Source organism: Galeopterus variegatus, unplaced genomic scaffold, assembly GCF_000696425.1.
Source record: "Galeopterus variegatus unplaced genomic scaffold, G_variegatus-3.0.2 Scaffold1954, whole genome shotgun sequence".
Lineage (NCBI taxonomy): Eukaryota > Metazoa > Chordata > Mammalia > Dermoptera > Cynocephalidae > Galeopterus > Galeopterus variegatus.
Window position 1 is genome coordinate 301,647 of NW_007728065.1, and position 14,420 is coordinate 316,066.

The window sequence follows — 14,420 nt, forward strand, 5'->3', positions numbered from 1 at the left end:
GTGAGAGGGCCGGTCTCTATATGGGATCCAAACCCTTGGCGGGAGCGCCACAGCGCTCCCAAGCGCTACACTCTACCGAGTGCGCCACCGGCCCAGCCCAGGAGTGGAGTTTTAGTACTGGAAGTTATTACTACCTGTTGGGAAGTGAGTTCACTTAAGTACCATGTTATTTAAGTGCTTCTGTGATCTTTAACCTCGAAGTCCACGCATGGTTCTCTGTGCATTAGACATAGTGGGCTTTGTTCGTTTATGAAAAGCTATGCTTCCTGAGAAGTATGGGGAGACTGTTCCATTGTGGGGAGAGCCAAGTTATGGGGCTGATCACGACCCTGGCATGGTCCTGGTGCTCACCCTAAAGGATCATCTTTGAGTCCCCCAGAGCATCCTGCACTTGGTCTGGCACCTAGTCATAGTGCCAGTGAGAGAGGACAGCAGCTTAAGAGAAAGAGGGTGGGGAGAGAGTTGCTGGCTCACAGGGAGCAAGGCTGGATTGTTGTGGGTCTGGTCTGTGTGGAGGCATGTGGAGGGCGGGGGTGGGGCAGGGAGTGGCTGCTCTCCTTGATGGCCGCTGGGGCCCTCTGCCAGATGCAGGACAGAAGAGCAGTGTCTGTGGGCCCAACCAGATGGAGAGGCTCCAGAAGCTTTCAAATTCACAAAGCGTTATGAGAGGGACAATGAGTTCCTTCCTGTCCCTGAAAGGCCTTTCAGGGCTCTCCTCCATAATGGGATGGGCGAGCCCTAGGGCCTGGCTTTAGAGAACTGGGATTGGTACAACACAGATCTCCCCTTAACACCTACGGTGCTGAGCTGCTGGGGAGGGGGACAGCTGAGCTCTGTGGGTGGCCAGAGCTCCAGCCCCTCCTCGGACACACACAGCTGGCAGACTGCTCTGTTCCCTCCTTGGGTTTCCAGCTCATGGCTCCTTTGCCGTCTGTTTTTTAACTTGTTGCCGGTGTTCACTCTCCCTTTTCTTTTTCTCTCTGGCCTCCTCTCCTTGTTGCCAAGAGTTGTATGCATGCCTTGAGGCCCAGCCCTTTGATTTCTTGTGGTGGGGGAGGGGGAGAGAGGATGCCCAGGCCAGGACACTGGTAAAGGGGGTAGGAATCTTGGAAGCTTGAAGAGTTGGGAGAGGGATTCCCTGGAAGTTCCATAAAAGAGAAAGTGTATCCTCAGTATCTCAATACTCCTGGAACTCTAGTCAAGGAGGTGGCTCCTCTCCATAGGAGGGGCCAGTTATTCAGTGTTCAGGCTTCACAGAAGAATTGCCTGGCCCATCCTGGTGGCATTCTCTGATGGCTCTCATCTTCGTAGCCACCTCCACCTGAGCCATGTTCATTTATGCTCGCGTTCATTTATGCTGTTTGTCTTGGTTGGTTTTGTGTTGCTATAACTGAGTATCTGAGACTTGGTAACGTACAAACTAAAGGAATTTATTTCTTACAGTTCTGGAGACTGAAAAGTCCAAGGTTGAGGGGGTGCATCTGGTGAGGGCCTTTTTGCTGGTGGGAACTCTCTGCAAAGTCCCGAGGCAGCAAAGGCATCCCGTGGAGATGGGCCCTAGTGTGCTAGCTCATGTCTCTCTCCCTCTTCTTATATAGCCCCTAGTCCCATTTCCCCTAACCCTCTGGTCCATTAACTCATTAATCCACTAATCCATGAATGTATTAATTCAGTTATAAGGACAGAACCTTCATCACCCAATTACCTCTTAAAGGCCCCACCTCTTAATACTGCCACATTGGAAATTAAGTTTAATGTGAGTTTGGAAGGGAGAAACATTCAAACCATAGCACTCCTTTTCCCACAGAGTTCTGTAGGAACTTGCTTTTGAAATAGTAAATTTTAATCAGTTAAGTTTTAATCAGCTATTTGGATGGCAGACACTGGAGTATTATAAAACTGCTACCGCTGAGCTGAGGCAGTGTCTTTGGTATCCACACGGTCCTCCTGATTTTTCAGGTTTGAGGAGCTCAGTGGGATTCCTGGGTTTGCTGAGCCCATCTCTTAGTTTTCCTTAGACCAGACAGAAGACCTGGTGACCAGGCATGTCCTCTCCCTGGGTTTGGAGCCGCTCTTTGCAGACAAGGCCAGTGTGGGTTTACACCCACCATCAGGGCCAGCAGAAGAGTAGAGTACCCCTGTGGAGATATTTCCATGTTGGTGTGTGGTGTATTTTTTGTTTCAAATAAAGGAACAGCTGCTCTCTTCTTTGGGGACTGTTAGCTCATCACAGTTGTTCTTAGAGAACCTAAAAAGTTGTGTTGTTATTTGTTTTTCTTTGTAAGGGTATATGTTTTCTTAAAATGTTTGGTGATCTTAGCTAAAAGATTTACATGAAGAGGTTGGCATGGGGTCAGAATCTAGGTGGATCTCGGGACTGTGCCCTTGCCCCACCTCCTGGGCCAGGGATTCTGAACGGTGTGTTCCTAACACCCCACTCCTAGGTGGAATCTGTCAGAGGTAAATAGAGTTGCTTCCCTTGGAAGGAGAGCTTGCTGTCATGGCCCACTGAGTGTGCATCCCTGTTCCCCCAGGCCACCTGGAGCTCCTCTCCGTGCTAACATGATGACAGTGTGCAGGCCGGCCGAGGGCAGCTGTAGCCAGACTGAAAACCTGAGCGACAAATTGGCTGACAAGTAAGAACTTCTCTCCACTGAGAGTGTAGACGGTTGGCCCAGCTTCTTAGTCTCCTTCCTTTCTCTCCCATCTTTTCCTTCTCACTAATCCTACTTCCTTGAACTAAGGAGGTAGGTGTTCTTTTCCAGGTCATTCTGATGAGCCCCTGTAAATCGTCTCCATGTGCTGTACTCATTTAAGACTTGAGACCAAAGGGGTCAAGAAAAGGTCTGACTAGTGCCCAGTGTGTTGAGAGGACAATACCAGGGTGACTTCAGGCTGTGTCCCCATTATGCGTCCAGTCCAGGCTTTGTTTCTCTAGCTCTTAGTATGTGCAGGGATTTTAATGATCTCTTAGCTCTAAATCTTTGCAGTTACCTCGATCCACATAATCAGCTTTCCCCTTCTTATACTAGCTTGGTTGTTTCCTTCTCCCCAGATGGATGGAGCCTTTCCTCTGATACCCTCTCACATTCTGCAAAGCAGTTGGCAATCACTGAGCTGTTCACAGCTCTGTACCCCAGGCTGGAGCCCCTCCTGGGGTGGTGGAATCCTGGAAACAGGAACTCGAGACGCTCTTGGGCACAGCAACCCCCCACTCTGTCCTTGGGGACACTTAAATGGTTTCATCATCCTTGCCTCTCTTGCTCGAGCTCTGTAAATACAGTGTTGACTCCAGCAAGCCATCCTTTGTCCCTCTTCAGTGCTTATAGGGCCTCAGTGACTGTGAAGTCCTCCAGGTGTTTGGGATGTTAGACAATAATTCTAATAATTACAGTAACATTAGTTACCATTTATTGATATCAAGATTTATAATGTATGCTATACTCTGGGCACATTACATATGTTAACTTATCTATTCATTTATTCATTTAATAAATATTTATTGACTACCTATTATGTATCAGGCACAATGAACAAGATAAATTTGGCCTCTGTACTCATAAAGTTCCAGTCTAGAGAAGGGAGATAGGGCTCTCATTTTAAGACAAAAAAATGGAGTCAGGACTCAAGCCATAGTCCCTCTGACTCCAAAGCCCATGAATTTAAATGCTGTGCAATATTGCCCAATGATACATATGATATTAATGATTATATGTTATGTCATCAGTTGGCACAAAGTATGTGCTGAGCTGGACTGTCACGTTCTTATGTGTCTGTCCTCTCTCTTCATCTTGCTTTTGGCACTGTGAGAGCAAGGACTATAACTTCTGCTTTTTGAATCCTCAGTAAAAGAGCAACAAACTGATTCCGATTCTGACTGAAATCTGAATTCATGCTAGTGTCTTCAGTGGTTACAGGACAATTTTAATTTTTTTCTCTCTTTTGTAAGCACTCTATTATGAATCCTAATTGTTTATTTAAATAACGAATTCTGCTTTGATAATCATATTGAACATAGGAAAATGTGTTTTAAAAAAAATTGCTTTTGCACAAGTTTCTAATTTATGCTGCGCAACCAAGAACAGCAGCATAATTTATGTGCTAATGTCACACTTGAAGAAGTCTTTACCGAAACAGCCATGAATCTTTGGAATAGAAAGCTAAATAGTAATAGGATACATGAAATTGCTAATTATTCATCTGTCACTGTGAACCTTAACTGGAGTGTTCAGAATTCCTATATAAGGACTGGCCCGTGGCTCACTTGTGAGAGTGCAGTGCTGATAACACCAAGGCCATGGGTTTGGATCCCTATATAGGGATGGCTGGTTAGCTCACTTGGGAGAGCGTGGTGCTGACAACACCAAGTCAAGGGTTAAGATCCCCTTACCGGTCATATTTAAAAAAAAAAAAAAGAATTCCTATATAGTCAGGTCTGTATATTCACAAAATGAGCACCATAAGGTTGGTCCATGCATATGTGCTAATCTTAGCACATTTTTTTTTTTTTTTAAAGATGGCCGGTAAGGGGATCTTAACCCTTGACTTGGTGTTGTCAGCACCACGCTCTCTGAAGTGAGCTAACCGGCCATCCCTATATGGGATCCGAACCTGTGGCCTTGGTGTTAGCAGCACCACACTCTCCTGAGTGAGCCACGGGCTGGCCCCTAATCTTAGCACATTTTATGTCACCGTCCTCAGTCATAACCTTTGCTGATGGAAGAATGTTTTGTATTTCAAAACAGATACTCTCATTCTTATTAGACTAGCTTAAAAATGTTTTTCTTTTAGAATAATTATTAGCTTCTTTATGGCACTATCTAATCTCCTAAAATCACATTTGGAGGCATATATTCTCATGTGTATATTCTAGGCCAGAACTTTGTGCAATGGTGGAAATATTCTACTGCTCCATTTAATACAGTAACCATGAGCTACATGAGACTACTGAGTACTTGGCGTGTCACTGGTGCACCTAAGGAACTGAAGCTTTAATTTAATTGGATTTAAGTTTAAATAGCCACTGTGGCTAGTGGCTACTATATTGGGCAGTTTGAAATCTGAATCTGCCTGTTTATTCACACATGCATTCGTGCAACAGATATTTTATCCACCTCCTACTTTGCCAGGCATTGTTCCACATGTAAGGGATGTAGCAGTAGTCACAACAGGCCAAAATTACAAGACAATCCCTGCCCTCGTGGAGAGTTTGCTCTAGTAGGGCTCACATTCCAGAGTAGGTTCAGTTCAAATGCACCCAGTCATTGTGGCTCTACCTACTCAAATCAGGACAATTTATCAAGATCAGAATTAGCAAAAACTTCATGACTTGCGACGTTGTTTTAATTTTGAAATAATCATTGCAAAGAACTGCCCATGGATAATAAAAGCAGGGAAAACGTAGACTATATAATCTTTTACCTCATGAAATTACCCCTATTTTCATCAGGGAAAAAAACTAATAATAATGATAGCCACCATTTATTGTATGCTCACAACTTGCTAGATACTTTATGTGGGCTGGCTCATTAGACGTTTACAGCCATGCTGTTAGATACTTGTTATTACTATCCTCGATTTGTGGAGGAAGAAACTGAGGTTTAGAGGACTTAAACAACTTGCCCAGGGTCACACAGCTGGTCAGTGGTTGAGTTAGGACTTTCAACCCAAGTCTATTGGATTCCAAAACCTGATTGTTGCTTTCATTCTACCATGCTATCTCCCTAGGAAAAACAAAATGTGAATTTTTAAAATGATGGTTTCAGCAACTGTGGTTTGCAACTAGCATATAACATTTATATCTAAGTTCTAGCAAATCTCTATGACCAGCCAAGAACGATAAGGAAGAATCCCTTACCTGGTGTTCATCTTTCTGGTTCAGGGTCAAGGTGGAAGGTCCGAAGGCCGGGGAAGACCCTCCAAGGCAGTTGCTTCGGCTCTCCGATTCTTCCCTAGAGACTGACCAGGAGTCACCCTTCAGAAGGAGCCCACTGGAAAGCCTCAGTCACCTCATGCTGGAGTCTAGAGTGGACATGTTCAGCTCACATGGGGTTGTCAGTGGCGCAGCTGCAGACCTCGGGGCCACAGAAGCCAGCAGGGCCAGGAGGAAGCAGCTCGGCGGTGCTCAGAAGCCCCGCCCGTGCGCCCTCAGCATCAAGGACAAGATATGGGAATGGGAGGGGAAGAAGGAACTGCCGGCTCCTGCACCGGGCAGGAGGGCAGATGCGCCCGAGGATTGCCGGGCGTCCTGTGTGAGGGACAGGACGAGCGGTGGCGATGGGGTGAGGACGCAGCTGGCAGAGGCGAAGCCCGGAGCAAGGCTAGACGCAGAGTGCTTGGAGAACGGCAGGAATAAAGGGGTGGTGGATGTCGGGGGGCAGGACGCAGAGCGGAGGCGAGACCCACGCCCCCCGGCCAGGGAGCTGGAGGCCAGCGTGGGCAGAGGCTGGGAGCCACGGCTCGGCAGACAGCGCTTTCCCAGCGACAACCTCTCGGTGCTCAAGCAGGTCAAGAAGCTAGAGCAGGCTTTGAAGGACGGGCTGGCAGGGCTGGACCCCCAGTTGCCAGGGACTTGTTACTCCCCACACTGCCTGCCTGACAAGGCAGAGGAGGGGCCTGCCCTTCCTGAGAACCCCGGAGCGGGGAGTGGCTCAGAAGGCAGCCGGAGGGTCCCCCACTTGGACCTGGAAGGCAGGGAGCCCGCCCCTGAGGCTGCGGGGGAAAGGAAAGGCTCGTGCGGGAGGCCCTGGGACCAGAGCCTGGAGAGCGTGTACAGGGGCTCGGAGGGGTCCCCCCCAAAGCCCTTCATCAACCCCCTGCCAAAACCCCGGAGAACATTCAAACATGCTGGGGAAGGGGACAAGGACGGACACCCAGGCATCGGCTTCAGGAGAGAGAAGAGAAACCTGCCTCCTCTGCCCTCTCTGCCTCCCCCGCCCCTGCCCTCCTCTCCCCCGCCTTCCTCTGTGAACAGAAGACTGTGGAACGGAAGACAGAAGTCCAGTGCTGACCACAGGTAGGTGCCAGCTGGCCAGGCAGCAGCAGCAGCATGATACTGTGCTTGAGGAGTTGATGCCCCATCAAAACCAGCTTCCTCAGCCTAGTTGATTTTTCTTATTAAACTGAGGACTCTTGAAGTCAAGATTATTCATTGCTTAAGATAGTTTGTTGATTAACCTGGAAATGTGATAACTGATGCATGTGTTTTGGGTTTGTTCTCAGTCTCAAAAAACAGTATTTGCTTTTAAAAATTACCCTTTCAATATGATAAGGACCTATCGTTGGGTCAGTAACCAAGAGTTAAATCAAGAACTGTGTTAACGGACAATCTACTAACTGTTCATGCCTGGTAACAACTAGTGCTGGAATCTTTCCTGGCTCTTCTTTTCATGTTTTTTCTGGGTATGGCTTTAGAAACACATTGCCTGGTCTTCCTTGGCCCTATCACTGTCTGTGTGACCTTAAACAAGATGCTTCACCTCTCAAAGCTTCAATTTCCTCATTTATATATGTAGATGCATGTACTGTGACTATTTTATAGTATTAAAATAACATTTAAAAATGAAGCATGTTAATGCTTTAAAATAAAATCTGTGCTTTGAAAACAATTTCTTTTCTGCTTTGAAACTTAATCCCTAGTCCATTTCCATAATGGGCTAATGGTTTGATACTCACTAATCTAGAAACCAGCTTTAGAGCAAGACTCCCCAAGACAATTGTCTATGTTTTCTTTCATCACGTCTTCAACTCCTGCTTTTTCTTGGCCCACTCCAGTTGGACTTTTGCCACTCATCCTGAAGCTACTCTTGTCCAAGGCAACCAACAGCCTCTATCTTGCTAAATCCAATGGCCATTTCTCTGTTGTCTTCTTAATTGGCCTCTCTTAGTATTTGAAGGACAGCTGTTGACTTGCTCCATCTTGAAACACTGTCTTCACTCGGCTTCTAGGCCACCCACTTTCCTGCTAGTCCTGCTTCATGGCTTTACTCAGTTCCATGCTCCTCTCTTCCTACATGTCAGAATAACACCCTTTTCCTGGCCCGTCCCCACCCCAACCTGGGATCAGACCAGTGACTCCTCTCCTTCATTTACACTCACCCCCTATAAGATCTCATCCAGTACCATGGCATTCAGTGTCAAGTACATGCTTATGATCCCCAAATTTAGATCTCCACCCCCGATTCCCTCTCCCAGCTTCCAGTTTGTATAAGCCATCTCCTGCTTGGATCTCCATTCGGTTGGCTAATAGTAGGTACTTAACATGTCTAAACTTATATCCAGGCCCCATTATCTCCTCCCAAAATAATTGTCATCTTATTAAATGGCATCACCCTTCATTTAGTTGCTTAGGCCAAAAACCTAGGAGTCATCTCTGATTTCTCTCTTTTTCACATACCTCCTTCTAATTCATTAGCAAGTCCTTCTCTTCTGGTGTTAAAACTTCACCCCAAATCTGACTTCATCTCCTCCACTGCTACTTCCCCGATCATCTTGGATCCACTTCCCACCCTCAGTATATTCCTCTCTCAGCAGCCAGAGGAGTCTTCTAAAAACATAAATTAGATAACGCGTTTGGCTTCAAATACACATTTCTTATATTCTCTTCCAGGGGAAAAGAGTTTGCATATTCTAGAATTTTATATGTACGTGCATGTGTATATGTGTGTGTGTGGATAGATAGATAGATAGATAGATAGATAGATAGATAGATAGATAGATAAAACATCTTTTTGGGGGGGCGTGTTTTTTCTGGGTTTTTTGGGGGGGGCGTGGAGCAGTGATGGCTGGCCAGTATGAGAATCTCAACCCATGACCTTAGTGTGTGTTTTTTCTTTTTTACTACTAGCATATTCATTCTTACAAATCATAATATTTCTTTGTGCCTTTCGTCTGACCTATCACTTTCCAAACCCCCTCCCTCCCTCCGTCTCCGTCTCTAGTATTCTTAGGTTTGTTCTCTCCTTCTGAAAGTTCCATGTATTGTTGCGGTCTTTCCTTCCTTCCTTCCTTCCTTCCTTCCTTCCTTCCTTCCTTCCTTCCTTCCTTCCTTCCTTCCTTCCTTCCTTCCCTTCCTTCCTTCCTTCCCTCCCTCCCTCCCTCCCTCCTTCCCTCCCTAGCAGCCAGTTAATGAATAAGAACATGTGGTATTTCTGTTTCTTTGTCTCCCTTAGTGTTATAAGGTTATACTCTAACTAACTGAGCCAACCAGTCAGCTCTATATTATATCCTTTTAAAAATGAAATTATGCTGTAAGAGTATATACTGTTTTTTACTTAGTAAATCATTGAGATCTTTTAATGTTACCACCTTCCTTCTTTAACTGCCTCATTCTTTACATCATGTGGATAAACCATTTTTTATTTAGTTATCTCCTTACTGATAGACACTTAGGTTGCTGTGATAAGCAGTATATAGCCTTAGAGAGGAGTATATAGCCTAGAACCAGAGTACTTGTTCTGCTACTTCCTAGCTGTGTGACATTGGACAAGCCTCTAAATTTGTGTTTTGTCATCAGTGGTAGTAATTATAGTAATCACTTCATAGGATTATTTTGAAGATTAAAATGAGTTAATATATGTAAACATTAATTTAGAACAGAGCCTGGCATATAGTGAGTGCTCAATAAACATTAGCTGTTATATATTATTTCTCCTGAGCTGGCTGGTTAGCTCAGTTGGTTAGAGTGTAGTGCTAATAATACCAAGGTCCAGGGTTCAATACAGTACCAGCCAGCCACCAAAAAAAAAAAAACACACACACACAAAAGAACACACCCATTTATATATTTTTTCTGCTCTACTCTGTTTAATTATCATTTTGTCTGCAAAGAATTATCATGTACCTTTTTCTTTTTAATTTATACCTCCCACTACTCTTACCGCATAGCACTGGCTAACACTTTCAGAACAGTGTTAAATCATAGTGCCCGTGGCGGAGGGCGTGTTTATCTCACCACTCACTTTAATGTTAAGCCTTCTAGTGTTTTACTCTCAAGCACTCTTTTTATTTTGTTTTGTTTTGGTGTCTGGCCAGTATGGGGATGCAAACCCTTGACTGACAGTGGTGTTACAACATCGCACTCTAACCAAACTCTCAAGCACTCTTGAGATATGTTTTTATGCTATCAAGTTAGTGTCATTTGTACTTCTTTTCTTACTAAGAGTTTTAAAAATTAGGATTGGATGTTAGATTTTGTCAAAGTACTTTTTGGCAATTTTTTATGATCATGTGGTTCTTTGACCCATTAATAGTGAATTTATATCCTAATATTAACCTGTCCTTACATTTTGGGGATGAACTCCCATTTGGTCCTGGTTTATTATTCTTCTAATGTGCTTCTGAATTTTATTTGCTACTATTTTAAGATTTTTGTACTAAGTGAGACTGTTCTGTACTTGGCTTTTATTGTACTATCTTAAAGCTTTGGTATGTTATGTGAGATCTGTAGAAGAATTTAGAGTCTTCCTTCTTCATACTCTGAGAAAGTTTTAATCCATCTCCAGTTGTAAGTGCTTTTCCACACCAGTGCCAAAGCCCAGGTCTCTGAATGCTCTCATGACTTTTCTGCTCCTGTCCCAATGCTTTCCAACAGCAGTCCTTCCACACCCCTTCTGGGCTGTTTCTCCAAAAACGCCCCACTCTCCCAGGGGCAGGCTGGCTCTGAGAAATTGGAGGCTTCCATCTGTGTCATCATTGTGCAGAAAGATCAACCTGGTGAACAGTTATTGCTGTTATCTTTTCTCTTTAGCTACCATCTGCTCTTTTCAGTCTTCCAGCATTTTCTTTATAACCACTAATGTTACTTAATTCCAGTCCAAAGGTGAAATTTTTCTTAGCCAGTTTGAATATGGTTGCATCAGCTGCGTTTTAAGAATTTTGGCTTTGGGTTTTTCATTTTGTTTAAAATAGTACAATGGAAGAGATTAGGGCAAGATGTTCTCTTTCTACTCTTCAAAAATAAAGTATACACTTTATTATGGTCCTATCTCCTAAAAAAAAAAAAGGCTCGACCATGATTTTGGCAGACTTACCGACCCTCTCTGAGGCAGGAAAGCCAAGCCAAGGTTGAATAAAGAAATGATTAAGGATTTTGAGGTTATGAGGGTTTCAAGTTACGTGGCCAGGCTGTGTGCTTTAGAGAACATATTCAGCTTATTTTCATAGGCCAATTAGTCCACCTTGTCAAGAGCCAAACCAGTGAATTCAGATCCACAGGTTAAGAAAATTTATTTTTTTCTTTTCTTTCTCTCTTCCTATTTTTCCCTCCCCTTTTTTTCCTTTTCTGTCCCCTTCCTTTCTCCCTCTCTCTTTCTTCCTTTTCTGCTCCCTTCTTTCTTCATTTCTCTAAAGCCCCAGGAAATTAAATGCAAGGACTTATGCCTTCAATCCTAAAATGGAAAATGAGAAACCCTCAAATGTCAGGAAATTCCAAAGATAAGGTTCCTACAGTAACATTAACTTGGTTATGTATGTTTTATGGCATACATTTAATAACTTTGGCAGGATTGCCTTAAGGCCGACGTTTAACAAGAAAAGTTATTATTTTTAAAGTATAAGCAGCATCCTGAATTTACATGTATCTACATACTCAAAATGTTTTAACTTGAATTCAGATTTTTAAGTTTTAGTTTAATTTGATCATGCGACAGAGTTTTTAGCTCTTTATGAAACCAAATAACTACGTTGTCCAAAATCTCAACTTTTCAACTGATTGTTTTGGCATCATACGGATTCAACCTTTCCTTGGGGCTTTGTTTAGTGTAAGACTTTCAGAACTTTTAGAGGACATGAAACCTCAGTCATTCTATGACTGCCAAATCATACTGCTATTGATTCCATAATTTGCATCTTCTGTAGCACTGACAGGGATCTCCACAGCTCTCTGGCTAGGCAGTTAACCTACCAGGCACACTGTGGTCTGTCTCTGTCACTATGAGTCTGTCTTGGTCAACATGATATCCATGAGGCAACTGTGAATTACTGTGTCTAAAAATGAAATGTTTGAAATCTCCAAAGGAGAGAATTGCTTGATTAATTTGAAGTTTAAAGTAAAAGTTACTTTGAAAGCTTCTGCTAACTTGATTCAGTAAAATTGTTTATTTCAATAGTAGTTGCACTGGAAAACGAGGGGATGCTGGTTGCTATTCTTTCTTACAACAGTGGTTGTCATGTCTTATTTCTCATCCGAAGGTGGAAATCCTTGGATTTTAGACACAATGGTGGACAGAGATAGTTTTTTTCTTCTAACATTTCTATTTTGGATCCAGGGCAAAAAAAGCAGAAACCCAGCATGAGTAGTCATAGTACCAGTGGAGGAAATTCTCTGATGACGGAATGCAATCTAAGAGCTAATGGAAGCCCACTCCTACTTAGCCCCATGCTCTGAACACCTGGTGGTCTGAATGCTTTTCCCTGGGGAGTGGCGGGACATGGGAAGAGCTGCCCATGGCCCCTCGAGATGGACAGGCAAAAAGAGACTCCATGCTGGAGGTGGGTGAGGGAGGACAGAGCATGCATCTCAGGTTTCTAGCCTATCTGAATAGTGTTTTCAGTGGTGGCTAGGTCCCAGGCCATCCAAGTGTACTAACCCATAGCCGAAAATAATTCTGGGGGAAATGTATTCAAAACAACTGACTAAGAACTAACTCAAGAATACAGCTGCTTTATTTATTTTATTACCCCAAAGTAGGGGTAAATTGTAAGCTGTAAGTGTGTCCTCTAAGACCAACTTTTAAAATTTTAATTCATGGAACTTATATGTAGCCTTAAAACAAAAAAAAGTATTCATTCAGTTGCTCAAACAACAAATATTTGCTGTGGACCTATTTAGTGTTAGATATTGGAATATAGTAATGAACAAGATAGACTGAGACCCTGCCCTCATGGAACTTACAGACTCTAATAGTTAGGACTACACACTAGTTATGTAATTACAACTGCTCAGTGCTGTGAAGATGCCCAGAGCACTACAGGAATGTGCAGAGGGGTGTCTAGCCTATCAGGGAACAGGGTAGGCTGGACAGGAAGTGACACACAGGCTGGGAGGAGGGTGGAGGATGGGTGTTCAGTTTGAGTAAATGAACTGGTGAAGGTCCTGCAGCAGGAAAGACTTTAGTGTGCTGGAGGAACTAAAAGGCAGGGGTCTGGCCAGAGGGGTCAGGAAAGGTGTGAGATGAGGCCTAGAGGTCTTCTGGAGCCAGCTCTGGAAGAGCTCTGTGGACAAGGTAAGGATTTGGGTGGGTTACCTAAAAGCAATGGGGAGCATTTGAAAGTTTTTAAGAAGTGGGGGAGACACAATCTGTATCAGTCTGTTTTTGTTACTTATAGCATAAATAACTGAAACTGGGTAGTTTGTAAAGAAACACTATTTATTGCTTACAGTTTCAGAGACTAGGAAGTCCAAAGTCCAGAGAACACATCTACTGAAGGCCTTCTTTGGTGGATGGGGACAGCAACGCAGGGTATCATGCGGCAGATGACAGAGCAGAGACAGAACTTCTCACAAGCTCTCCTTTTATTTTATTTTATTTTATTTTTTTTGTCCTTTTTTTGAGACCGGCTGCACCGCACTCAGCCAGTGAGCGCACCGGCCATCCCTATATATAGGATCTGAACCGGTGGCGGGAGCACTGCTGCACACCCGAGTACGCCACGGGCTCGGCCCACAAGCTCTCCTTTTAAAGCCCTCAGGGCCAGCCCGTGGCTCACTCGGGAGAGTGCGGTGTTGACAACACCAAGCCAAGGGTTGAGATCCCCTTACCAATCATCTTTTTTAAAATAAATAAATAAATAAAGCCCTCAGAACCACAACCATGACCACCATTAAACCAACAATTTATTAATCCATTTACTAAGGCGTGATCCTCACAATCTAATCACCCCCTCAAGGCCCCACTTTTCAATTACCATAATAGGATTTCCTACCCTTTTAACACTGTCATAATGTGGATTAAGGGCCGGCGCGTGGCTCACTCGGGAGAGTGCGGTGCTGATAACACCAAGGCCCCGGGTTCGGATCCCACATAGGGATGGCCGGTTCGCTCACTGGCTGAGCGTGGTGCTGACAACACCAAGTCAAGGGTTAAGATCCCCTTACCGGTCATCTTTAAAAAATAAAAAAAGATAATGTGGATTAAGTTTTGGGGGGCATTCAATCCATGGCCTGATCAGATTTGCATTTTTAAGCCTGGCCACAGCACAGAAATTGGAAGGGTAGGGTATAAGGGCTGGGACAGGAGGAACAGCGAGGAGGTCTTGAGGTTACCCTCTGGTGTAACTGCAGTGGGGACTGAGCAAAGTGGTTGGTTCTAGGGATGCTTTGGAGGTAGAACTCTGGTTAACTGGTTAGATGTAGGCAGTAGAGAGAAGGTGGTTTGGAGGATCACTTCCAGGTTTAAGGCATAAACATTCAGATGGCCTTC

The 14,420-nt window shown here is 44.2% G+C and overlaps 1 protein-coding gene across 1 annotated transcript in view; it reads left to right on the forward strand.

Annotated features, from left to right (window-relative positions):
- Positions 1-2,562: 2,562 nt before the first annotated feature.
- DENND2A (DENN/MADD domain containing 2A) overlaps positions 2,563-14,420 on the forward strand; it is a 30,039-nt gene continuing 18,181 nt past the window's right edge. Inside the window, exons 1-2 of the mRNA XM_008579764.1 lie at positions 2,563-2,636; positions 5,882-7,015. Of these exons, the coding sequence (XP_008577986.1) occupies positions 2,563-2,636; positions 5,882-7,015 (1,208 nt within the window). The remainder of the gene's footprint in view (positions 2,637-5,881; positions 7,016-14,420) is intronic.